Source organism: Trachemys scripta, chromosome 24 (assembly GCF_013100865.1).
Source record: "Trachemys scripta elegans isolate TJP31775 chromosome 24, CAS_Tse_1.0, whole genome shotgun sequence".
Taxonomy (NCBI): domain Eukaryota; kingdom Metazoa; phylum Chordata; order Testudines; family Emydidae; genus Trachemys; species Trachemys scripta.
This window is the reverse complement of record NC_048321.1, coordinates 5,138,212-5,164,669: the sequence shown is the minus strand read 5'-3', so window position 1 is coordinate 5,164,669 and position 26,458 is coordinate 5,138,212. Positions and strand designations below refer to the sequence as shown.

The 26,458-nt window shown below is 58.1% G+C and overlaps 1 protein-coding gene across 2 annotated transcripts; it reads left to right on the top strand.

The window, feature by feature from the left end:
* Positions 1-24,930, top strand: LOC117869553 (V-type proton ATPase catalytic subunit A-like). 2 transcript variants are annotated; one of them, XM_034756502.1, is made up of 15 exons: positions 1-114; positions 3,891-4,015; positions 6,227-6,355; positions 6,724-6,938; positions 11,423-11,560; positions 12,210-12,361; positions 13,669-13,831; positions 14,665-14,773; positions 14,967-15,089; positions 15,868-15,982; positions 16,974-17,037; positions 17,140-17,343; positions 18,683-18,777; positions 20,515-20,686; positions 24,747-24,930. In XM_034756502.1, the coding sequence occupies exons 2-15, from the start codon at positions 3,934-3,936 to the stop codon at positions 24,837-24,839; spliced, it is 1,854 nt and encodes a 617-aa protein (XP_034612393.1). In that variant the 5' UTR covers positions 1-114; positions 3,891-3,933; the 3' UTR covers positions 24,840-24,930. The 2 variants fall into 2 exon arrangements, with proteins under 2 accessions (XP_034612393.1, XP_034612392.1); XM_034756501.1 differs by lacking the exon at positions 1-114 and adding an exon at positions 418-538.
* The last annotated feature ends 1,528 nt before the right edge of the window (positions 24,931-26,458 follow it).

The window sequence follows — 26,458 nt, the reverse complement described above, 5'->3', positions numbered from 1 at the left end:
CTTGAGCCCCCAGAAGTATTAACAGCTGCGGCGTCCCACCCCAGAGGAGGCTGCAGTGAGTGCGCCAACATATGGAAAAGGACGTCGAGGGCTGCTCAGGCCGCCCGGTCTGGGGTGAGTGGAGGGGACTGACGGTGGGTGGGGACAGGGTGATGGAAGCCGTGCTGCCTGGGCGGCAGTGGGATGGTGGTAGCTAGACAGTGGTGAGAGGGAGCAGCTGGATAGAGACAGACATGGAGGGCAGCGGGACATGGAGCTGTGGGGACTGTTTACTGTACACAGCTCTGCTGGCTGGTTGATGCTGGTTCTGAGTTCTCTGTTTCCTGACTCCCCTTCCGGTGACCTCCATGCCCTTCCCCAGCTCCCTAGAACCTGCTTGGGCTGGAACTGGTTTCAAGGCAGGAGGGAGCCAGCCCTGGCCCTGTCCTCTCTGCCTCCCTGCTGTATAAACCCATGTGAAGGCAGGGCACAGTCCGGGTGACTGCTCACAGCCTGCCAGCCACGGGGGCAGAGGACAGGCAGAGCCGGAGAACAGCAGGTAGGAAGAACACCACTTGTTAGCCGGCTCTTTAAGAGCAGGGGAGTGGGAATCAGGACTCCTGGGTTCTATTCCCAGTTCTGGGAGGGAAAGGGCATCTGGTGGTTGGAGCAGGGAGGTCTGGGAATCAGGACTCCTGGCTTCTATCTCTGGGAGCGGAGTGGTGTTTAGTAGTTGGAGCAGCGAGGGCTGGGAGTTAAGATTCCTGGGTTCTATTCTCAGCTCTAGGAGGGGAGTGGGGCTAGTGGTTAGAGCTGGAGGTGCTGGGAGTCAGGACTCCTGGGTTCTAGTCCCAGCTCTGGGAGGGGAGTGTGATTTAGGGCAAAGAGGACCTGCAAACATACATACGTGCCAGTCCCTTGCTGTTACTCAGACGCTGGCAGTAGGCCACAGAAAATCCCCTTTCAGGGAGATCTCCCCCACCCACCCGGAGAGGTTGTTTCCCTGAAGCACAGTTTTGGGGCCCCATTTTTCATCCCTCTGAGCCTCATGTTTGCCCCCTCCCTGCCCTGTCCCCAGCACTGAGACTCATTTATTACCCCTGGAGTTTTCCAGCCTGGCTAACTGGTGGCCATGGGCGCTGCTGACTTAGCCCAGGGCGTGCCCGGAGCCCTAGAATGCCGGGTCCTTTCCTCTGAACCCACCTCAGGCCATGGATTCAAGGGGCACTTCAGGTTCTCCTCCCCCACGCCTGGGAGTGACCTTACCTACTCAGTGATGGCACTTGGCCAGTCTCAGCTGTCTGCCCCGTGGGGAAGGGCAGGTCACTTCACACCCCCCCACACTCATGTGGGTATCTGGCTGGTGAGTCTTGCCCACATGCTCAGGGTTTAGCTGATCGCCATATTTGGGGTCGGGAAGGAATTTTCCTCCGGGGCAGATTGGCAGAGGCCCTGGGGGGTTTTCACCTTCCTCTGCAGCGTGGGGCACAGGTCACTTGCTGGAGGATTCTCTGCACCTTGAAGTCTTTAAACCATGATTTGAGGACTTCAATGGCTTAGACATAGGTTAGGGGTTTGTTGCGGGAGTGGGTGGGTGAGATTCTGCGGCCTGCGTTGTGCAGGGGGTCAGACTAGACGATCATGATGGTCCCTTCTGACCTTAAAGTCTATGACTCTATCTGCAGCCCTGCCCTGGGCGATAGGTGTTTGACTGGGAGTGGCTGGGACCCAGGTGCTCTGACTGCTCGTTCACTGCCTCTGGGTTCCTGGATAACCCCACCGGCTCAGGTTTGCATGAGGACATGGGCTCTGAAGCTGAGCTATTGGGAAGCTGAGGCGGTGCAAACCCACCAAGCGACCCCAGAGCTTGGCTAGCAGATTTCCGGCACATCCAGTCAGCCTCCTTCTCCACGGCTGCCTGGGGCTCCAGGAAAGAGGCCGCACTGGGCTGGCTCCTAGCTCTGCACAGTCTCTGATTAGCAGGGATTGTGCTTCGCAGGGGTTTTGGCAGCTGCAGTTCCCCTCTCTGCAGGGCAGAGCTCCCCGCATGGGCTGGCACAGAGGTTGGTTCCTCCCCCCCCAGCAGGCAAATGAAACCCAAACATGCCCTTTGCTGCATCTGCCCATGACAGGTCCCTGCCAGCCCAGGCTGCCTGTGCATCGCCAGCAATGAGAGCAGAACCGGGGCCGGCTGATGTGAAACACCCGAGGCTCCGCGGCCTGAGCTAAAACACTCCCTTCTGTTAGCCTAGGCTCTCCTCACCCACTGAGTGTGTGTCCCAGCCACCACTAGAGGGGGCTGGCATGCCACAGTGCAGGTTCGACACAATCGGCCCGGGGCACGGCCCTGCCCACCTGGACTACCAGCAAAGTGCCCTGAGCTGCCCCTCCTGCCCTCCGCTGCATGGTGCAGGGGGTGATGGGGCTTGTGTGAAACGAGCTGGTGGGTTCTCAGCGCAGCAACAGGGTATCCATGGGTCCCGAAGCACCTCGGCCTTGTTGGTCCTGCCCTGGCTGGCCAAGGAATGGATGGGCCATAGAGACTGAGCTCACCACACCTGGGGGTGGGGGTGTCCATGCAGGGCAGTGTGGAGGTGAGTGCAAAGTTTGTGAAAAACAGGCAGCTAGCCTGTCAACCCCAGACTGGTGCCTCTGGCAGCGGGCCACAGCTGGTGCTTCAGGGGAAGGTGACCCTGGTCCTACAGCGCATCACAGAACAGTTGTGCAACACTCTGTGTCCCCTTTCTGACCTGACTGGCATGATTGTGCCCTGAAGCCTGAGGGTTGATCAGCCTCGTCCAGGGGTGCTGGAGCAGTGTGTACAGTGGGGGTGCTGAGAGCCATTGAACCAAACTGTAAACCCTCTATATGATGGGAACCACTTCAAGCCGGGGCTGCGGCAGCATCCCCAGTACCCCTAGTTCCAGCACCTATGGCCTCGTCTGCATTAGCACAGCTGTAAACATCACCCAATTTCCCAGTCCCAGTCGCAGAGTGTGATACTCAGGCACCTGCAGCAGGGAGTTCCCCAGGATGCACGGGCAGAAACGTCCTTTCCTTTGGGTTCCTTTACAGTCCCCAGACACTGACTTCATCCAGTGACACACCTCCATTGCCACCCCCCTTTCCTATCCTGGGAGTCAGGGCTCCTGGATTCTGTTCCCAGCTCTGAGAGGGGAGTGGGGTCTAGTGGTTGGAGCAAAGAGGACTTGCCGATATAGTCGACTACGTGCTATCTCCTGGCTGTTACTCCGTTAGGCGGCTCTGGCATTTGGGGCTGGAAAATCCCCTCTCCGTGAGATTGCCCCCTCCCTCCCCAGAGAGGTGAGTTCCCGGAGAACAAGAATGAAGAGCTGAGCCCTAGGAATGGAGGATCATAATGGTTCCTTCTGGCCTTGAGCAGGATGCAGTAATCTGCTGCCGAACCAGCAGGGGGCACTCATGTGTCTCTCTCTCTAGTGGGTCCCACTAAAATTGAGTGCTTTTTCAGCCCCCCCTCCACCTCCTGTCCTTTCTTCCTGGACAGGAGTTGAGGGCGCAGCACGTTTCTCAAGGGGTTTGAATCAGCCAAAGGGGCGGCCGGTCTGGGAAGTTAGGGGGGTGCCCATCCCTTTGGGCGCTACATACCCAGAATCCTTGGCTGTTTGCCTCTGGGTTGCCCAGCTTAGAAGCAGGGATTTAAAACCTGTTCCAGTCCCAGCTGCCCAGCCTTCCCTCCGCATTACGGGGCCTGCTCTGCCCTCTTGCCCAGAAGGGTGTGAGTTCTAAACCAACCATGCTGCGTTTTGTGGCAATAAGTTCAGGTAGGGACATAGGTACTGGTGCCCATGTGGGCAGCCGGCTGGGTCTGCAGGGCACCCCCAGAGCCAGTGACTGGTTTGGTTTAAACGTGTCTCTGTTTGGAAACTCAGCTGCCACCAAACTCCGGAGCTGGTTCCCTGTCACGCCGGAGCCATGGAGTTCTCCAAGCTGCCCAGGATAGAGGATGTGGAGAAGGAGAGCGTGCTGGGGTTTGTCCATGGCGTCTCTGGGCCAGGTAGGTGACGGGGATGCAGCTCCGAGGGGCAGGCAGACGTTGGCAGGGTGCAGCCATGGCCCGTGCGGTGCTAGCAATCCAGGCCTGGCAGGCCCAACTGGGACAATCTGAAGACAATCTACCCGAGGGTCTGGAATGCCGGCCACGACGCCTGGCTGCAAACTCATTTCCTGGGCACTCTGGGGAAGAAGCACGTCTGGCCACGAAACAAGGGGAGAGGAAAGAAATCTGGATTTTTTCCTTTTTTTAAAATACAATTTTAAGCATTTATTATTAATATTATTTAATTTAAAGGGCTGGTTTAAATGTCTATCCAGTTATTTACTTCCCCGTGGGTGATTTTTGACTTTCTTCCCATTGTCTGTAGCTACGGTGGATATTTTCGACCCGTTCCTTTAAATACTTTCCCAGCTGTTAGCGAGATTTCAGATTTCTCAGAGGGCATTTGCTTTTTTTTTTTTTCTGGACCAAGAAGTTTGACACGTTAGCAGTCCTCCTGTGACAACAGCACCCCCTTTCCCCCCGCCACTCCCTGGATAGCCACGCAGCCCCTGCTCTGGTGACAGCCACCTCTGCCTTCCGATAGCCAGCCTGTGGGTCTAAAAACGTTCCCAGTAACTCTGTTAACGTGTCGAGAGTCCCCATCGCTCTTCACGGCCCATGTGGAAGCAGTTTTGGTTGGAAGCGATAAAGATTTTATGCCGCTCATGGAAAATTTTTAGTAAAACTCCAGTTGCAGCTGCAGGCGCTTATCCTGGATTTAATTATCCATGGGTTTAATTTTAAGTACATGTGACCTTTCTGCCAGATGGAGCCAGCAGCAACAAAGGCCAGGCTCGAGCCCCCACCCAGTGACCTGGGACAATTACACACCGCTCCCTGGGTGCTGCTATGAGACAATAGTTCCCCTCTCGCAAGCACAGAGTCTGAGTGTAGCAAACACCTTTAATAAAAGGAGGGAAGTAACTCAGCATTCATTTGGGAAAACACTGCAACTAGGTCTCATAAACATAAACCATGAGCAAACGGCCCACCTCCAAGTAAGTTGGGCAGTGTCCTTTTCCCCTCAGGGTCTTAACTCCAGCAACCCAAAAGTCCCTTGAATGTGCCCGTCCCTTTTCTGCACCCCACTCACAGTTGCTGTCCTTGGCCAGTGCAGCCCCAGAGTTCAGAGGTTCATCTGCAGAGTTCACCTCTCACCCTGGGTGGAAGGGGTAAGGAGGCACCTTACACGCTCCGCTGCTCGGGCACTCGCTTGTCGCCCCAACAGCCGATTGCTGTGCCTCTCTGCAGGGCTCTGCTCTGGCCCTCTCCACCAGCCACCTGGCTGGCCACCAGGGCCGTCTCTAGGTTTTTTGCCGCCCCAAGAAAAAAAAAAAAAAGCCGGAGTGCCGCCCCTTAAAGAGTGCCGCCCCCAAAGGGCCGGAATGCCACCCCTTGAAAAGTGCTGCCCCAAGCACATGCTTGGAACGCTGGTGCCTAGAGCCGGCCCTGCTGGCCACTCACCAAGATGTCTCCAGGGCCCCCCACTTAACACAGCTCTCAGTGATTTCAGCTCTCGGTGAATTCAGCTGATAGTGGGGGAACCTCACTGCTGGTGCACACTGGGCAGTCTCTTACAAGAGAGACACTGTCCTGAAGTAGGTCTACTCCTTAGACCTGCAGCATGTAACAAGACTGTCAGTTGAGTCTAAATTAGCTCTGTTATTACACAATGGAGAGAGGCAGGGTGAAGAGGTCTCTGGGTAAACAGGGCCCACACCCCCAGGTACAAGTACCTGTCCCAACCCTCTCTCAGGTCATTGGGCTTTGGAACCCATGTCCCCTGCCTAGCGAATGCTGTTCAGTTGAGGGTGAGTCCCTCCATTGGGGTAGGCCAGGTACAGTTCTGCTGCCCTTGGTTCACACAACAAGGATAACAACCCTTTATTACTCCTGCCCCGATAACAAGGAGACTGGGGATCCCACAGCAGTCACAAGTGATCATTTGGGTAAGAGAGGGGTAGGGCCGGGGAGAGGGGTGGGGGTAGGGAGATACAGGGGGTGAGTGCAGGGGATACAAGGGGCGGGGGAGAGGGGTGGGCCAGGTGAGCTCTGCTGAGAGGACCGGATGCTAGGGGCCATGCATGCCCCTGGGTCAGAGGTGTCTCCCCTCCCCTAGCCCAGCCCTGGGCACCGCCCCGGGGTCTAACCTCCTGTCTCTCCCCTCAGTGGTCACCGCCAGCAGCATGGCCGGGGCCGCCATGTACGAGCTGGTGCGTGTGGGGCACGCCGAGCTGGTGGGTGAAATCATCCGTCTTGAGGGAGACCTGGCCACCATCCAGGTGTATGAAGAGACCTGTATCCTTCCTGCCAGGCCATGCCCCCAGATCCCCCCCAGACCGTGGCCTCTGAACCCCCCCCCAGGCCACCTTCCCTGCCCTTCCCCCCAGGCCGTGTACTCTGAACCCCCCCCACCAGGCCATGTTTCCTGCCCTCCCCTGCCAGGCCGTGTACCCTGAACCTTCCCCCCGCCCCCCTGGTTGTGCCCCCTGCCAGGCCTGCATCTCAAACCCCCTGATCTCCCTCATCACATGGCCATGTCTATCTATCTGCACCCCCCTCTATCTATCTATCATGGGGGGACCCTGAATATGTTTGAGCCTGTTCCCACTCCCACCCCTGTACATGTCTCTGGGCCTGGAGCCCTCTCCTGAACGCTGGTGCAGCGGGGGTCTGCGTGGGGGACCCGGTGCTGCGGACGGGGAAGCCGCTCTCGGTGGAGCTGGGCCCGGGCATCATGGGCTCCATCTTTGATGGCATCCAGCGCCCCTTGAAAGACATCACGGAGCTGACCCAGAGCATCTACATCCCCCGTGGCATCAACATCCCCGCCCTGTCCCAGGACATCAAGTGGGACTTCGCCCCAAGCCAGAGCATCCGGGTAGGGGCAGTGCCTGGTGTGAGGGAGGCTTTGTCAGCAGGAGTCTCGCCCTCTCCGAGCCGGTTCCCAGGCACCGAGCCATAGCCCCCCGCAGGGGTCTCTGCAGCTCCAGGCACGGCTGTGCCCAGCTCAGGCTGCAGCAGGCTCACCCGGTGGAGGAGAGAACCCAGGAGACCAGAAGGGTCTGGCCTTGTGTAGAGGTGCAGAGGCAGAAGATGCCAAAATACCCCAGCAGGGCAACAACACTCATGCACCAGCTCCCGGGGAACATGCCCTGGGGACTCAGGCACAGGCTGGCACCTCCAGCTGCACAGTGCCCCCTGCTGCTAGGGAGAACAATCCTTAGTGACACCCTCCCTCCCTACAGCACAGTGCCTCCTACTGAGCCCTCACTCTGCTCCCTTCAGCACAGCGCCCCCTACTGAGCCCTCACCCCGCTCCCTGCAACACAGCGCCCCCTACTGAGCCCTCACCCCACTCCTTTCAGCACAGCGCCCCCTACTGAGCCCTCACCCTGCCCCCTTCAGCACAGCGACCCCTACTGAGCCCTCACTCTGCTCCCTTCAGCACAGCGCCTCCTGCTGAGCTCCCACCTCTTTCTTTGCAGCACAGCACCCCCTAGTATCTGACTGCCAGGGGAGAGCGCCCCCTAGTGACCCCCTCACTCCCTGCAGCCCAGCATGCCCTAGTGCTACTCTGGGATGTTGGGCTTAGCCCTGACTGCCTGGGGCCAGCGTCCACTAGTGAAAACTTGGAAAAACTTGAAATTTGGCTCCTGCGTTTCCTAAGCTCCTCTGCCTCGAGGGACGCAAGGAAACCAGCACTTTTGTCTGCTTCTGCTGCTCCTTCCCACCCCCCAGCTCATCACGACTGGGGTCTGTCACCATGACACCCCAGCCAGAGACCTCCTGTGGGGAAGGGGCTGCGGGGGCAGACGAATCCCTGAGGATAAGCCAGGACCGGGGGATGGAAAGGAGCGAAGAGCAGTGAGGAGAGACACAGGGAATCCGGCCTTGGGTTGGGGATGCTCCCCATAGGAGGCAGGCAGCTCTTGGAAATCTTATGAGGGTCTGTGCCAAGCAGCACCTCCTACAGGTCAGACAAGAACAAATCACATCAAACCAACCTGGTAGCTTTCTTTGACAGGTAACAAGCCTTGTGGATGGGGGGAAGCGGTAGACGTGGTATATCTTGACATTAGTAAGGCTTTTGATACTGTCTTGCATGATCTTCTCATACACAAACTCGGGAAATACAACCTAGATGGAGCTACTATAAAGTAGACGCATAACTGATTGGAAAACCATTCCCAGAGAGTAGTTATCAGTGGTTCACAGTCAAGCTGGAAGGGCACAACGAGCGGGGTCCCGCAGGGATCAGTTCTGGGTCCAGTTCTGTTCAATATCTTCATCAATGATTTAGATCATAGAATCATAGAATCATAGAATATCAGAGTTGGAAGGGACCTCAAGAGGTCATCTAGTCCAACCCCCTGCTCAAAGCAGGACCAATTCCCAGCTAAATCATCCCAGCCAGGGCTTTGTCAAGCCGGGCCTTAAAAACCTCCAAGGAAGGAGACTCCACCACCTCCCTAGGTAACGCATTCCAGTGTTTCACCACCCTCCTAGTGAAATAGTTTTTCCTGATATCCAACCTGGACCTCCCCCACTGCAACTTGAGACCATTGCTCCTTGTTCTGTCATCTGCCACCACCGAGAACAGCCGAGCTCCATCCTCTTTGGAACCCCCCTTCAGGTAGTTGAAGGCTGCTATCAAATCCCCCCTCATTCTTCTCTTCTGGAGACTAAACAATCCCAGTTCTCTCAGCCTCTCCTCATAAGTCATGTGCTCCAGACCCCTAATCATTTTTGTTGCCCTCCGCTGGACTCTTTCCAATTTTTCCACATCCTTCTTGTAGTGTGGGGCCCAAAACTGGACACAGTATTCCAGATGAGGCCTCACCAATGTCGAATAAAGGGGAACGATCACGTTCCTCGATCTGCTGGCAATGCCCCTACTTATACAGCCCAAAATGCCGTTAGCCTTCTTGGCAACAAGAGCACACTGTTGACTCATATCCAGCTTCTCGTCCACTGTGACCCCTAGGTCCTTTTCAGCAGAACTGCTACCTAGCCATTCGGTCCCTAGTCTGTAGCAGTGCATGGGATTCTTCCGTCCTAAGTGCAGGACTCTGCACTTGTCCTTGTTGAACCTCATCAGGTTTTTTTCTGCCCAATCCTCTAATTTGTCTAGGTCCCTCTGTATCCGATCCCTACCCTCTAGTGTATCTACCACGCCTCCTAGTTTAGTGTCATCTGCAAACTTGCTGAGAGTGCAGTCCACACCATCCTCCAGATCATTAATAAAGATATTAAACAAAACCGGCCCCAGGACCGACCCTTGGGGCACTCCACTTGAAACCGGCTGCCAACTAGACATGGAGCCATTGATCACTACCCGTTGAGCCCGACGATCTAGCCAGCTTTCTATCCACCTTACAGTCCATTCATCCAGCCCATACTTCTTTAACTTGGTGGCAAGAATACTGTGGGAGACCGTATCAAAAGCTTTGCTAAAGTCAAGAAATAACACATCCACTGCTTTCCCCTCATCCACAGAGCCAGTTATCTCATCATAGAAGGCAATTAGGTTAGTCAGGCATGACTTCCCCTTCGTGAATCCATGCTGACTGTTCCTGATCACTTTCCTCTCCTCTAAATGTTTCATAATTGATTACTTGAGGACCTGCTCCATGATTTTTCCAGGGACTGAGGTGAGGCTGACTGGCCTGTAGTTCCCCGGATCCTCCTTCTTCCCTTTTTTAAAGATGGGCACTACATTAGCCTTTTTCCAGTCATCTGGGACCTCCCCCGATCGCCATGAGTTTTCAAAAATAATGGCTAATGGCTCTGCAATCTCACCCGCCAACTCTTTTAGCACCCTCGGATGCAGCGCATCCGGCCCCATGGACTTGTGCACGTCCAGTTTTTCTAAATAGTCCCGAACCACTTCTTTCTCCACAGAGGGTTGGTCACCTTCTCCCCATGCTGTACTGCCCAGTGCAGCAATCTGGGAGCTGACCTTGTGCGTGAAGACAGAGGCAAAAAAATCATTGAGTACATTAGCTTTTTCCACATCCTCTGTCACTAGGTTGCCTCCCTCATTCAGTAAGGGGCCCACACTTTCCTTGATTTTCTTCTTGTTGCTAACATACCTGAAGAAACCCTTCTTGTTACTCTTAACATCTCTTGCTAACTGCAACTCCAAGTGTGATTTGGCCTTCCTGATTTCACTCCTGCACGCCTGAGATCAGGGGTGGGCAAACATCCTCTGCCCCTTATCCAACACCCCCACCTTACCATGCAGCTCAGAGCAGCAGGAGCTTGCAGCCAGCAGCGGCGTGGTTGCAGGGGAGGGGGAACAGCGGGGGGCTAGCCTCCCCGGCCAGGGCTGGGCAGGAGGGTCCCGTGGGACGGATGTGGCCCGTGGGCCGTAGTTTGCCCACCTCTGATTTAGATAATGGCATACAGAGTACACCTACAAAGTCTGCGGACGATACCAAGCTGGGAGCAGTTGCAAGTGCTTTGGAGAATAGGATTAAAATTCAAAATGATCTGGACAAACTGGAGAAATTGTCTGAAGTAAATAGCATGAAATTCAATAAAGACAAATGCAAAGTACTCCATATAGGAAGGAACAATCAGTTGCACACATATAAAATGGCAAACAACTGCCTAGGAAGGGGCAAGGCAGAAAGGGATCTGGGGGTCAGAGTGGATCATAATCTAAATGAGTCAACACTTGCAAAAAAAAGCAGACATCATTCTGGGCTGTATTAGCAGGAGTGTTGTAAGCAAGACACGAGAAGTCATTCTTCCGCTCTACTCCACAGTGATTAAGCCTCAGTTGGAGGATTGTGTCCAGTTCTGGGCACCGCATTTCAGGAAAGATGTGGACAAATTGGAGAAAGTCCAGAGAAGAGCAACAAAAATGATTACAGGTCTAGAAAACATGACCTGTGAGGGACGATTGAAAAAACTGGGTACGTTTAGTCTGGAGAAGAGAAGACTGAGAGGGGACATGATCACAGTTTTCAAATGCATAAAAGGCTATTACAAGGAGGAGGGAGAAACATTGTTCTCCTTAAGAGCTGAGGATAGGACAACAAGCAATGGGCTTAAATTGTAGCCAGGGCGCTTTAGGTTGGACATTAAGAAAAACTTCCTGACTGTCAGGGTAGTTAAGCACTGGAATAAATTGACTAGGGAGGTTGCGAAATCTCCATCACTGGAGATTTTAAAGAGCAGGTTGGACAAACCCCTGTCAGGGATGGATAATAATTAGTCCTGCCACAAGTGCAGGGGACAGAACTAGATGACCTCTCCAAGTCCCCTCCAGTCCTATGATTCCATGATTCTGTTTTGGCCCTGCAGTCTCCCGGGAGGCACCGTCCTGTAACTCACGCTTCTCTTCCCCCTTTCCAGGTCGGGAGTCATGTGACCGGCGGGGACATCTACGCCCTGGTGGCCGAGAACTCCCTCATCAAGCACAAGATCATGGTGCCACCCCGGAGCCGGGGCACCGTGACTTACGTCGCCCCGCCGGGGCACTATGACATCTCGGTAGGGTCGCTGCTGAGGGCGGGGACCGGTGTGGGCAGCGAGTATTCCCCATTATTCATACAGCAGCCGCCGGGCGCCAGGGCCGTGGGCGCTCTCCCATCGCGCTGGCTGCTGCTGATGCCGGAGCTGCGGCTTTAGCGCTGGTGCAAAGGGCAGCCCCCAGAGTTGCGCTTCCTGTGTCTCAAACTACATAATCAGACAGTCACTTCCTGTTTGCTTATTACTGGGCCAGAGCCCCTATATTTAATGAGCCGTTTGCATTCCTCTCCCAGCAATTGGCTCGTCCAATCAGTTGTAGCCCTTGGACATGTGGTTCTCTCACTCGAGGGTCTAATGTCCCTCTCTCCAAGGGAATCCTCTGCAGGTAGCTCATGGCCCGTGCCCGCCCTGCCCACACAATCCCACTGGCAGCTCATGGGCAGTATTGTCCCCCACTTACAGATAGGGAAACTGAGGCATAGAGTGGGCACACTGAGACACCAGCAGCTGGGCAGGGCCCAGAATACAGGGAGCACAAAGATGATTAAAACCCCTTAGCCCTCTCCCCCCCCAGTGCAGGGATGGGGTAGCTGAGAATCAGCGCTGGGGCCTCCCACCCCCTGTGGCGACTGGCTCTGGGCCCCGCTCAGCCGTGTCTGCCTGCCCCCAGGATGTGGTGCTGGAGCTGGACTTCGAGGGCGTGGCGGAGCGGCTCACCATGCTGCAGGTGTGGCCTGTGCGGCAGATCCGGCCTGTGACGGAGAAGCTCCCCGCCAACTACCCGCTGCTGACTGGCCAGAGGGTCCTGGACGCCCTCTTCCCGTGAGTGATGCCCCCGGCCCCACTCTCAGGCCTGCCAGCAGGTGGAGGTGGAGGAGAGACCGCAGAGAGATGGTGGGGTTGGGGCTCTTTCGCCACCTCCCCTGGCACCGAAGGCAAAGACAAGGGAGAGCAATGGGAAGTGGATGTCTGCCAGTGTCCAGCAGCAGGGAGTGCTGTGAGGAGCGGGGCAGGAGCGCTGGCTGTGCGGGGAGCTCCCGGCTACTCCAGGCCCAGACTTTCCCAGCAGGGGGCGCTGTGGGGAGTGGGGCAGGAGCGCTGGCTGTGCGGGGAGCTCCCGGCTACTCCAGGCCCAGACTTTCCCAGCAGGGGGCGCAGTGAGGAGTGGGGCAGGAGCGCTGGCTGTGGGGGGAGCTCCTGGCCCTGTCTCGGTCAGCTGGAGAGTTGTAACCTCAATAACTGATAAAAGCGCGGGATGTATTTTCGTGGCTTTGGTTTTCTCTGATGCCTTGTCACCCCCCTTCACACCCCCCCCGCTCCCTGGGCCAGCAGCTCCCTCCTCCCCGTGCCACAGAGAGTCTGGGGGAATATAAATCACTTTCCACCCACTCTTCGGTATTTTGGGGCGATGCCAATTTCTCCTCTTGCCAGCACGGCAGTCCTTTCCCATCCTTCGCTCCCCGCTTGTCGCTCCCGCTTCTAGCCCCGTGCCCCACCCCACAGGCCTGACTCCTCCTGCCCTGCTCTTGGTGTTTACACAGCGTAAAACACGGAGCCTGTTGCGTTTCACACGCACTTTGCCCCCGGGGCCAGTGACCCTGCTGCAGCTGGAGATCTCACGGGGCTAAGCAGACAGCTGTGAGCCTGATGTGCTCCCAGCCAGCATCAGCTGGAGTCCTGGCTAGGGTAGCAATCGGAAGCTAGGTTGCTAAGAGATCTGCCGTGGCATCTATAGCCCCCCAGCCCCTTTGGTGCTTAGGGTATTTGCTGCCCCTTCTCATGTCCCCCCCCCAGAATCAGCGTAGTACCCCGTATCCACAATGGCCATCAGCAGGGATTGAGCCCGGCCCTGCGGGCACAGCTCTGTGCCGTTTGAGCTACAAAAGCAGCCATGTGGGGGATAAGGAGGAGGCTTTTATAGTCACTGGCCACCAGTGGGCGCCCTGGTCACCTCCCCCCCAGCTAGCGTGGGGCTGCCCTGAGTGACCACAGGGAGGTGCGGGCTGGGAACATGCCCTGCCTGCGGGGGAGCTGCCGAAGCTCTGAGCTCCCCGGGCGGGGGGGGGGGGAGGGGGCTGTGCCCCAAGGCACCTCCTGTGCTGCTGGCTCAGGGCCCTTTTGACCCCCAGGTGCGTTCAGGGCGGGACCACGGCCATCCCGGGGGCCTTTGGCTGCGGCAAGACGGTCATCTCGCAGTCGCTGTCCAAGTACTCCAACAGCGACGTCATCATCTACGTGGGCTGCGGTGAGCGCGGCAACGAGATGTCAGAGGTGCTGCGGGACTTCCCTGAGGTGAGCTGGGGGGGTGTCTGGGGGGGGGGTGAACCCAGCTGGGGGGGGGCGGGGGGCCAGGGGGGGGACCCAGCCGGGGGGGGGGGGGGGGGGGAGGCGAGCGGGAGGGGGGGGAGCGGCAGNGGGGAGCGGGAGCCATGGGGGTGAATCTAGCTGGGGGGAGCCATGGGATGAATCCAGTTGGGGGGCAGGAATCATGGAACATGGGAGGTATCTCACTGATGGGGTTGTGAGCCATGGATGATGGGAGGCGTGGGGGTGGGAACCCTGGCCCATGGCGGGGCCTCTCCTTATGCTGGGGGCAGCTCATGAGTTGGGGGCGCTGTGGACTTGGGGGGATCGTGGGTTTTCTGGGCTTCTCCAGTTAAGCTTGGGGCTCAGGAGCCGTTTCCCTCCTGTCACCAGCACCTGCGGCTCCCCTGGAGCGATGTCTTGACTCTCCTGGCTCTGGGCTGGTCCCAGCTGGGACCCCTGGCCGGTTCGGTAGGGGTATATTGGGCCAGTCCCAGTTCGAAGCCCCTGGCCGGTTCCGTAGGGGTGTATTGGGCGGGTCCTTGTTGGGAGCCCCCTGGCCGGTTCGGTAGGGGTGTACTGGGCCAGTCCCAGTTCGGAGCCCCCTGGCTGGTTCAGTAGGGGTGTACTGGGCCTATCCCAGCTAGGAGCCGCTTGGCTGGGGGAGTCAAGGCTGGGCAGAGCCAGGCATCTGTTTCTGTCCATCCCACTTGTCCCTGGACGGGAACATCTCCCAGGGGTTCTCCAAGTTTCCTGGGCCCGGGTTGCATCTGCGCCGAGAGTCCCTCCCTGGGACTGACCGTGCTGCGCTCTGTCCCCAGCTCACCATGGAGGTGGATGGGAAGACGGAGACCATCATGAAGCGCACCGCGCTGGTGGCCAACACGTCCAACATGCCCGTGGCTGCCCGGGAGGCCTCCATCTACACAGGTGAGCACCTGCCCTGCCCTTGGGGCTGGGGGGCACTGGGTTGGGATTGAGGGGCACCGGCAGAGCTGTGGAAGGGGGAACCCAGAACTGGCATAGCAGGGGGCTGTGGGTCGGGATTGAGGGGCACCGGCAGAGCTGCGGGGAGCTGGCAGGGGTCTGTGGGATTCATATTTCCGATGCTCGCGTCCCGCAGGGATCACGCTCTCGGAGTATTTCCGCGACATGGGCTACCACGTCAGCATGATGGCCGACTCCACCTCCCGGTGGGCCGAGGCGCTGCGTGAGATCTCCGGCCGGCTGGCGGAGATGCCTGCAGGTGATGCTCTGCCCGCTGTGCAGCCGAGGCCTTGTGCCGAGGGCGGCTGGGGGACCGCAAGGGGGCAGGGCAGGATTAACCCCAACTCTGAACCCCTCTCGGAAAGCAGAATGGGGCCCAGCGAGTCTGCGTCCCCCCGAATCCAGCCACGTTTCCTGGGACAGCTGGTTCCCAGCGCTGGGGCATGGGGCCAGGCATGTTCCCGCTCCATTGGCAGGGCCTGTGACTCTGTCTCTCTCCTCAGCCCTCTTCACTGACCATAGTTGGTAACATCCTGCCTCCACGGGTGCTGCCTTGATGGGTGTTCTGACGTGTCTTCTCCCCCTCCACTGCCCATTATTGGTTCTGTCCCTTTTCCATGGCGGACCCCCCCCCCACTTGCTGCACTGATTGGTGCCATCCCCAGGCAGCCCCCAATTGATGTCGTCCTGTCCCTGGGGCGCCCCCTGGTCCCAGTGTGCTCAGGCTGTGGGGGGCAAAGGGCTCCCAGCTCCGGGATGGGGACCGGTGAGGTTACAGCCCTGGGCTGTGGGGGGCCGAGTGCACTGCGAGGGGCGAGGCTGTGCAGAGATGGAGCCCCCTCCCCCTCGTGAGAGGCACCCCAGGCACATCGCTGGCCAGGGTGCTCTGCAGCCCCCCATGCTGTCCGCCCATTGGCTTGGGAACCCCCACCTCCTGCCCCCCGACTCAGCCTGGGCCAGAGAGCTCCCCCTGCTGGTGCCACTGGGACCCGCCCTGCTCCGAGCACCCCCAGGCACACGGTGGCTTTGCTTTCCAGACAGTGGGTATCCGGCCTACCTCGGCGCCCGCCTGGCGTCCTTCTACGAGCGTGCAGGACGGGTCAAGTGCCTGGGCAGCCCGGAGCGGGAGGGGAGCGTCAGCATCGTCGGCGCGTGAGTCCTTCCTGCCTTCCCCGAGCGGCCAGCCGTGACGCCGACAAGGCGGGGAGTCAGAGCCGATATGGGGAAAGGCCCCTGACACGCCCTACCGGCCAACACCCCCCATCACTCCTGACACTCCCAACAACTCGACAGCCCCACAATCCCCGATACCCCCATGCCAGCCAACACCCCCCACCACTCCTGACACTCCCAACAACTCGACAGCCCCACAATCCCCGATACCCCCATGCCAGCCAACACCCCCCACCACTCCTGACACCCCCACAACCCCCTGGCAGCCCCAACATCCCAACACCCCCATGCCAGCCAACACCCCCCACGACTCCTGACACCCCCAACATCCTGACACATCCACAATCCCCGACACCCCACACCTGCCGACACCCCTGCACAACCCATGACACCCGCACAACCCTCGAGAACCCCACAACTCCCTGACACACCCACAACCCCTGACACCCCCATGTCAGCTGACACCCTCCATGACTCCTGGCACCCCCACAACATCCAACACCCCATGTCAGCCGACACCCCCCCACGACACCCCCACAACCTCTGACAACCTCACAACTTCCTGACACCCCCACAACCCCGACACCTCTAACATTCCTGACACCCCCATACTGCCCAATACCCCCAAACCACCTGCCCCCCAACACCCCCATCCATCCATCTCTGCATCTGTCCATCCATGCCTGAATACATCCACCCATCTCTGCATCCATCCATGCTTGCATCCATCTGTCTGCCTATCCCTGCATCTGTCCATCCACCTATCCATCTATCTACCTATCCCTCCATCCACCCACCTCAGCATCCGTCCACTCATCCCTGCATCCGTCCACCCATCCATCCCCGTGTCTGTCCCCCACTCATCGCTGTGGTACATTAGCCTCACCGGGGGGCTTAGCACAATCCGACTGTGGATTAGCGTCCGTACTGGCCAGTTGCTCAGACTAAGCCCATCTCCATGTCATCCCAGGGTGTCCCCTCCGGGAGGTGACTTCTCCGACCCTGTGACCTCTGCGACCCTGGGGATTGTCCAGGTGAGTCTCCCTGGGGTCTTTGACCCCCTTGGGAATCGCCCCCCCCGGTCCTGTCCTGTTCTCATCCCCACTCCCCCGCGGCGTCTCTCCCGCCCCACCCAGGTCTTCTGGGGGCTAGACAAGAAGCTGGCCCAGCGGAAGCACTTCCCCTCCGTGAACTGGCTCATCAGCTACAGCAAGTACATGCGGGCGCTGGACGAGCACTACGAGCGCCACCACCCTGAGTTCACCGCCCTGCGCACCAAGGCCAAGGAGATCCTGCAGGAGGAGGAGGACCTGGCCGAGATCGTGCAGCTGGTGGGCAAGGTGAGGGGGCAGGGACCGGGTGTGACGGGTTCGGTCACAGAAACTCCCTTGAGGCTGTCACCTGACGTGCTGGAATTACCTCTGAGCCCGTTTTCCTTGCCAGCTTGGGACTCCAGAACCCTGCCTTGTAGAGCCAGACACGCCAGCCTGCTGCAACGCAGCCCCAGGGTCCGGGCCACGCCCCCAAAGCTGCAGACTTTAACCAAAAACGGCTCAGCATGTCACCTATCTCCAGCACCCAGACACCCAGCTCCCAATGGGATCCAAACCCCGAATAAATCCGTTTTACTCTGTATAAAGCTTATACAGGGTAAACTCATACATTGTCCACTTTCTATAACACTGATAGAGAGATCTGCACAGCTGTTTGCTCCCCCAGGTATTAATCACTTACTCTGGGTTCAATAATGAACAAAAGTGATTTTAACAAGTATAAAAAGTAGGATTTAAGTGGTTTCAAGTAATAACAGACAGAACAAAGTAAGTTACCAAGCAAAATAAAACAAAACATGCAAGTCTAAGCCTAATACATTAAGAAACTGATTACAGGTAAATCTCACCCTCAGAGATGTTCCGATAAGTTTCTTTCACAGACTAGACTCCTTCCTAGTCTGGGCCCGATCCTTGCCCCTGGTACAGTCCTTGTTCGTTCCAGCTCAGGTGGTAACTAGGGGATTTCTCATGACTGGCAGCCCCTTTGTCCTGCTCCACCCCCTTTTATAGTTTTGGCACAAGGTGGGAATCCTTTATCTCTCTGGCTCCCCACCCTTCCTTCTAAATGGAAAAGCACCAGGTTTAAGATGGATTCAGTACCAGGTGACATGGTCACATGTCCTGGTAGACCCCAAGCCTCCATTCTTCCCGGCCTGACTCACAGGAACACAGGAAGCTTACAAGAAAACAGAGCCGTGTACAACCAATTGTCCTAGTCAATGGGAGCCATCAAGATTCCAAGCCATCATTAATGGCCCACACTTTGCATAGTTACAGTAGGACTTCAGAGTAATACTTCATATTTCTAGCTTCAGATACAAGAATGATACATTCTTACAACTAGGATGATCACACTCAGTAGATTATAAGCTTTGTAATGATACCTCACAAGAGACCTTTTGCCATCCAACATATTCCACTTACATTATATTTACACTCATAAACATATTTCCATAAACATATGGAGTGCAGCGTCACACCGGGACAGGGACTGAGGGGGAGACAGAAGGAGTAGGGGTGGGGAAAGGAGAGCAAAGGGGGAGGAGAGGGGAAGGGATGGGGGAGGGGAATGGGGGGAGAGGAGGGCCGAGCTGTGCCCATCATGCTCCCTGTGCTCTCCCCACAGGCCTCCCTGGCCGAGTCTGACAAGATCACGCTGGAGGTGGCCAAGCTGATTAAGGACGACTTCCTGCAGCAGAATGGCTACTCCTCCTATGACAGGTACCAGCTGCCCCGGCCCCTGGCCTGCCCCACAGCCACAGCCCCATGCCACTCTACATTCATCCCCGTCCACCCCCATCACGCTCTGTCCATCCCCGTCTACCCCCATCGCTCTCTGTCCATCTTCCGTCCACCCCCATCGCTCTCTGTCCATCCCCGTCTACCCCCATCGCTCTCTGTCCATCCTCCGTCCAACCCCATCGCTCTCTGTCCATCCTCCGTCCACCCCCATTGCTCTCCATCCCTGTATTCCCCCATCTCTTGCTCTCTCCCCATGCCCTACCTCCATCTGTCACAGTAGCGCCTGGGCACTGGCTCACTGGGTTATCTCTAGAGCTCGCTCCCTTCGCCCTACCTCAGGTGGCCCAGCGGTTCCAGCTGAAGAAGGCATTCTTCACTTCCTGTCCTAAGTGACTGCCGGGCGTTGACGTGCCGCACCCCAGAGTCAGCTGGGTTTAGCAGAGAGGGAGCGACTCTCCTCTTGCTTCCACTGGCACGGATGGGGTGGAAATGGGTGTGAGGGGTAGGGTTACCATGTTTTAATTTTTAAAAAGGAGGACACTCCATGGGGCCCTGACCCCACCCCAACTCCGCCCCTTCCCCGCCCCAACTCTGCCCCCTCCCCTAAACGCGCCGCCCCCTGCTCCTCCCCCTCCCCTGCTTCCCGCGAATCAAATGTTCGCGGGAAGCCTGAAACAGGGAGGCAGCAGGTAAGCTGGGGCTGCGGCGGGGTGCAGCACGGCCCAGTCCGGCCCCCCTGGCTGAGCGGCTCCCTTTGGTGGCCGGCCGGCAGGCCCAGGCCAAGGGGCCCTGGCCCCGGCGTCTCCCGCCTGGCTCGGGCCCTGGGGCGCTGGCCCCCGCCCAAGTGCCCGCACCCCTGGCCGAGCACCGCGCCGGCCCTCGGCCAAGTGCCTGCGCCTCTGGCCGAGCACCGCGCTGGCCCCGGCCCCCAGCCAAGTGCCCGTGCTGCCGGCCCCGGCCGAGCACCGCGCCCCCAGCCCCCGGCCGAGCACCGTGCCCCCAGCCCTGGCCCTGGTCGAACACCGCGCCGGACCCCGGCCAAGCACTGTGACCCTGGCCCCCAGCCGAGCACTGCGCCGGCCCCCACCGCGCCCCTGGCCCTGGCTGAGCACCGCGCCGGCCCCCGGCCAAGTGCCTGCGCCCCCGGCCCTGGCTCCGGCCGAGCACCGCGCCGGCCCCCGGCCCCGCACCGCCAGGCCCTCCCTCCCTATTTTCCCGGACATGTCCAGCTTTTTGGGATTTCCCCCCGGACGGGGATTTGAGGCCCAAAAAGCCGGACATGTCCGGGAAAATCCGGACGTGTGGTAACCCTAGTGAGGGGTGAAGCAGGGACCGGGGCCAAGGGACCCACTGGGGTGATGAGAGAGGCCGTGATGGGCTCATGTTGACCGGGGAGGGCTCTGATCTGGGGGAGGAACTGGGAGAAGAGTATGGCCCACCTGTGGTAGCCCTGGAGCCCAGGCTGGCAGAGATGCCCCCCCAAGATCTCCATGGGGTCCCTCACTGCAGATGGGAGCCTCGTTCTCTAGCTCCCTCCCCACCTTGAGCACTCTCTGTTGTTGAGTGACCCCCCACCCCATGAGCTGCTCGCTGCTCCAGGACGGCCGTGCTCTGGGGCAAGACTGACATCAAGGAGCAGCTCTGGCGCTGTGTCCATGGGGGCTGCTCCAGAGGCTCCCTGACACCCCTGGGCCGTTCCTGTCTCTGCTGTGGCAGGTTCTGCCCCTTCTACAAGACGGTGGGGATGCTGCAGAACATGATCGCCTTCTATGACATGGCCCAGCATGCGGTGGAGTCCACGGCCCAGTCTGAGAACAAGATCACCTGGGCCGTGATCCGTGAGAGCCTTGGGGACATCATGTACAAGCTGAGCTCCATGAAGTTCAAGGTGAGGCACTGGGCAGCCCTAGCTCTGTGCCGGCATGTTATTACATGGGCAGTTGGCTCTGGGGCTGAAGGGGTTAACAGTGTGTTAGCTAATTAAACTGCTCCATAGGGGCTGGTGCTGCATGGCTTTCAGATCCATCCATCCACGCTCCATCCTTCCATCCATCACCCACATTTCATCGATTCATCCATCCATTCGCTGACCAGCTCATCCTTCCATCCACTCATCCTCCACTCATCCATCCATCCTTCCATCCATCCATACTTAATCGATTCATCCATTCATTCACTGACCAGCTCATCCTTCCATCCACTCATCCTCCACTCATCCATCCATCCTTCCATCCATCCATACTTAATCGATTCATCCATTGACCAACTCATCCTTCTGTCCACCCATCCTCCATCCATCCTTCCACCCATCAGTCACCTACACTGCATCCATCCTTCCATCCACCCTCCCTCCATCAATCCATCCATCTAGCCACTGGCCTGTCCATCCATGCATCCTTCCACCAATCAGCTTATCCATCCATTGATCCTTCCATCCATCCACCTACACTCCATCAATCCATCCAGCTATCCACCAACCTATCTATCCATCCATCCATCCATCCATCCACTGACCTGTCCATCCATTCTTCCACCCATCCATCCAACCATCTACCCACCCATCCAGCCAGCCAGCTCTTCACCCACTTACCCTTCCACCTCCCACTCCCCTTGCATGCACCCGCCTTCCTTCCACCTGCAGTTTCTGTACTTAGCCGTCCCCTTGCTGTCTGTGACTCCAGATCACTCACTACTAGGTGACCTGAGGAACCGCGCTCTCGCTTCCCTGCTGACATGCTGGAGTCACTCAGTCCAGTGCTGCATGACCGGACTGTCACCTCCCAGGACAGAGATGCCATCCAAGGCCTCAATCACCCCCCCCACATGGGGGGGGGTCCCTTTGGCCCCGACTCTTTGCTGTGGCCCCACCTTAAAGCCATGGCCTAGTCCTTCTTTAGGAAGTTGGGGATGGGGCACATGTACAAGAGCCGCATGCTGGACTCGGGGTTCTCTCACTTCCCCTGTTTGGGCAACCAAGGTCTCCCCCCCACCCCCACCCCCACCCCCCGCTCCCCAGACCACCCTCCCTGGCTCCAGGGGGTTGGGTCTGTCCCAGAGGAGGGAGGACCCAACCCCGCACCCACCTAAGCAGAGTTCGGGGAGGGGGCCTGTCAGCACCCCGCCAGCAGAACCCGATGAAAGAGTGTCTGGGAGCTCCTCCCCGCTCCCCGAGCCCTCTGCTGGGGAGCTGTGGGGCACAGCGGATGGTTGTCTCAGGCTCTCTGCAGACTCAGGCAGGCGTCGCTGCTGTGGTTACACTCGGGTCAGCCATGAGGGCTGAGATCCCGTCACCAACATGTAGCGAGGGCCCTGGCTGGGGACCGGTCACACCTGGGCCTTTGTCCAGCCCCGCAGCCTGCAGGGCCCTGCAGTGACACCAACCATCTAGTGCATCTCAAAGCGCTTTGCAAAGGAAACAAGTATCATTATTCCCATTGTACAGAGGAGAAAACTGAGGCGCAGGGAGGGGAAGGGACTTGCCCAAGGTGACCCAGCAGGCCCGTGGCAGAGCTGGATATAGAAGCCAGGTACCCGGAGGCCCAGGCAGTGCTCCACCCACTAGGCCTCACTCCAAGGGCTGGGGTCTGTCCCTGCAACGTGGAGGAACTCGCTGTCCTCCCTCTACAAGGCCTAAGTCTCTTTGTGCAACAATTTCAGGGCCTGATCCTGCTTCTGTTGAAGTCCAAGGCCTGTTGTCCTGGCCGGACAGGCTCACTGTTACAGCCAGAGCCCAGTACCCTGGTGGTGGGTGCAGTGGTGATACCCTGGACAGGCATAGGGCCTTCACCCGTGGCCATGCTGAGCACGCCCGCTGCTGCAGTGCTCAGGGTCTGACCCTGCCCCCCATGGGAGTTTGGCCCCTGACTCCATGGGGCCGGGCCCTTGGTCCTGAGCCTTGCTGGATTGCTCCCCTAGAGCTGCGCTGGAGCCTAGCAGGAGCCGGCGCTGGCTGGGGAGCAAGGCTGGCACAGCCTGACTCTTGGGGGAACCGTCACTCGGCCAAACTCTGGGGTCCCTGCTGGGTTTGCACTGGGCCCTCAGGTGGGCGCCCCCTGCTGGCTCCAGGGGTTGGGCTCAAGGCGCTAAGCTCTGCCAGCCTTAGTGTCACAATGTGCCCCCCCCCCCCACCAGGCAGCTCAGCTGCATCACCAGCTGTAGCTACTGATTCGGCTGCCTGGGCTTTTCAGGAGCCCGACCCAAGATGTTTCCCAACGGGGCTGGGTTCCCAGAGGGGCCCATCCCACTACCATCACGTGGGGCCAGATCCCTGAGAGCTCAGGGCCGGATTCCCCAGGGCGCCCCCACCCCAAGCAGGGTTGGCCTGGCAGCAGTGACACTGTGACTCACTGTGACGCTCAAACCCTCGGTGCCACGGGGGCATTGACCAGCCGCTCTGTGTTGGCGGGTGGCCCGGAGAGCAGATCCTTCAGTGAGCGCCACTCCCACTAGACTCCCACCCAGAGCCAGCACCCGGCTGAGCCATTTATGTCCCGAGAGTCTCACGTCGGGCTCCCTAAATCAGAGGCCAGTTTGGCAAAAGTTGGCCCTGAATTTGTACCGCACCTAACACAACGAGGTCCTGCTCTCTGCCGAGGGCCCCTAGCTGCTACGGTAATACACATAATCTATAATACAGTAACTCCTCGCTTAACATCGTACTTACGTTCCTGAAAAAATGCGACTTTAAGTGAAACGATGGTAAGCGAATCCAATTTCCCCATAAGATTTAATGTAAATGGGGGGGAGGGGGTTAGGTTCCAGGGACATTTTTTTTGCCAAACAAAAGATTTTATATATGTAAGTATAAGTATAAGTTTTAAACAATTTAATACTGTACACAGCAATGATGATTGTGAAGCTTAGTTGAGGTGGTGGAGTCAGAGGGTGGGATATTTCCCAGGGGATGCCTTGCTGCTAAATGACGAACTAACACTCGGCTGAGCCCTCAAGGGTTAACACGTTGTTAATGTAGCCTCACACTCGACAAGGCAGCACAAACAGAGGGAGGTGAGACAATATGGCAGAGAAAGACAGACACACACCCTGTGTGAGAGAGAGATGCGCATTGCCCCTTTAAGTATGCTGACTCCACTCTAAGTACATTGCCTTTTTAAGTAGATCCGCAAATTGAGACAGCAGCTGCTGCCTGCAAGCTCCCTCCGTCTCTCCTGAGCCCTGTCGTGCCCCCCACACTCTGTGGAGATGGGGTACAAGAGCGGGGGGAGGGGGACACCCTGACATCAGCACCCCTCTTCGCTCCCCCCCACACACACAGCAAGCAAGAAGCTCCCGGGAGCAGCTCCAAGGCAGAGTGGGGAGCAGGGCTGGCTCCAGGCACCAGCGAAGGAAGCAGGTGCTTGGGGCGGCCAATGGAAAGGGGCGGCACGTCCGAGTCTTCGGTGGCATTTCGGCGGCGGGTCCCTCAGTCCCTCTCTTCCTCTTTGAGCTGCCGCCGAAGTGCCGCCAATCGGCTTTTTATTTTATTTTATTTTTCCGCCACTTGGGGCGGCAGAAAACCTGGAGCCGGCCCTGGTGGGGAGGGACACCTGAACTGCCCGGCAATTGATGGTCTGTTGGGCGGCAGCCACACAGGGAACTTAGGGGAGCTGATGGGGGGGCTGCTGGTCCACCCTGGTTCCAAGCCCCCCAGCTAGCTCCAACCGGCTGCTCTTCCTGCAAGCAGTGGACAAAGCAAGTGGCTGCCAAACAACGTTATAAGGCAGCATTGCCCAGCTTTAAACGCGCATGTTCTCGAATTGATCAGTAACAACGAAACGACGTTAACCGGGATGACGTTAAGTGAGGAGTTACTGTACTAATAGTAAATGGAGACCCAACAGCTAAGCCCCAAGTCCCCTTTGCTCCTTCCCTGGCCTTTCCGGTCTGGCTTGAGTCGAAGGGGTTTTCTAATAACCCACGCTCGTCTCTCCACCTCTCTCCTTTCCAAGGATCCGGTAAAGGACGGCGAAGCAAAGATTAAGGCCGATTATGCCCAGCTGAACGAGGAAATGCAGAACGCTTTCCGCGGCCTGGAGGACTGAGGGTCAGCAACCGGGACCTCGCTTGGGGCTGGCTGGTGATCTGGGTCTTTATCTGTAATGTCTATATTTATAAAATTCTTTTTAAATGGTCCGTTTATTTCCAAATTCCCTCGTTGTGCGTCCGCCATGGTGTTCCCTGTCAGCTCTGTGTTCTCGGGGAACCAGGGCGCAGTACCCGGCCTGTCTGACTCACGAAAGACCTTCCCCGCCCCAGCCTCTGCTTGAACCAAAGCCGATCAGAAGAAAGACTTACAAAAAGCAATGAAAAGGCCATGGGAGAAACACCTAACCCCCTCCGGCCAAGGGTGACAGGATTAAGGCAACTCCCCTAGGCTCAGTTGCATCAAGGCTGGGACAGGGAGGCATCCCCATTAGCTTACAGAATGGAGAACAGAGATTCCAAGGCAAGAACTGCACTGAACTCTGGGGGATCTCTGCTGCAGATGTTAATGAACCCGCCTGCCCACACCCAGCTCAGCAGTTATCAGACCAAGTCTCGTAATGAATCCTGTATTGGTATCCAAAATACTGAAGCTACATAATTGCATTGTGAGCTCCCTCCAAGGAACACCGCCCAAAGCGAGGAATAAGCAGTTTTTTCTAGGCTGAACAAAACAACTTTGGTATTCTCCCTGGAGACATCAGCCATAAACAAATCTAGTGTTTTCCCTCCAACCATTGTTGTTTCCCTCCAAACTCCCCTCCTTCCCCCCCATCCGTGCTCAAGTAAGTGTTCTGATGCCTGGATCTAAAATATGCATCAGTTCCACTGGGACTTCATCTTCTGACCATGGGCGATGAGTTCCATGGGCCGTGGTGCCTGGGCACTGGGAATATTCAGCAATGTTTGAGACCGGGGCTCTCCCTCGGCCCCACCTTCTGCCCCCGGGCGCTCCCCTCCATCCCCACGCATCCCCCGGGCGATTTAAAACAGCCTGGGGCCCCCAACCACCACCGGCAGCACAACGGAGCTGAGTGGCTTCCTGCCTGCTTGCTCCACGTGGCTGCCGGCCCCTCCCTGTGGCCCCTGGGCGGGGTGGGTCTGTGTCCCACCCCAAGCGCCCCTGTGGCCAATAGGAAATGCAGGAGCAGTGCCTGGGGGTAGCACCGCTTGGAGGCCCCCCCGGCCCGCCCTGCCTAGGAGCCCCAGGTAAGCGCTGCATCCCCCACCCCCTCCCAGAGCCTGCACCCCCTCCCCCTTCCCACACACCCCCTTGTCCCCAAACTCCCTCCCAGAGCCTGCACCCCCACCCCTTTCCCACACACCCCCTCCCATCCCCAAACTCCCTCCCAGAGCCTGCACTCCCACCCCCAGCCCAGAGCCTGTACCTAAACTCTGGCCCCGAGCCTGTACCCCTCAATCCCTCCCCTTGCACCCCCACCCCCTGCCCCAGCCCGGAGCCTGCACCCCTCACCCCCTCCTGCACCCCCACCCCTTGCCCCAGCCCAGAGCCTGCACCCCCACCACCTTCCCACACCCCCCCTCCTGTCCCCAAACTCCCTCCCACCCCAGCTCTCCGCACCCCTCCCATCCCCAAATTCCATCCCAGAGCCTGCACCCCCCACCCTAGCCCAGATCCTGCACCCAAACTCCATCCCAGAGCCTGCACCCCACCCCC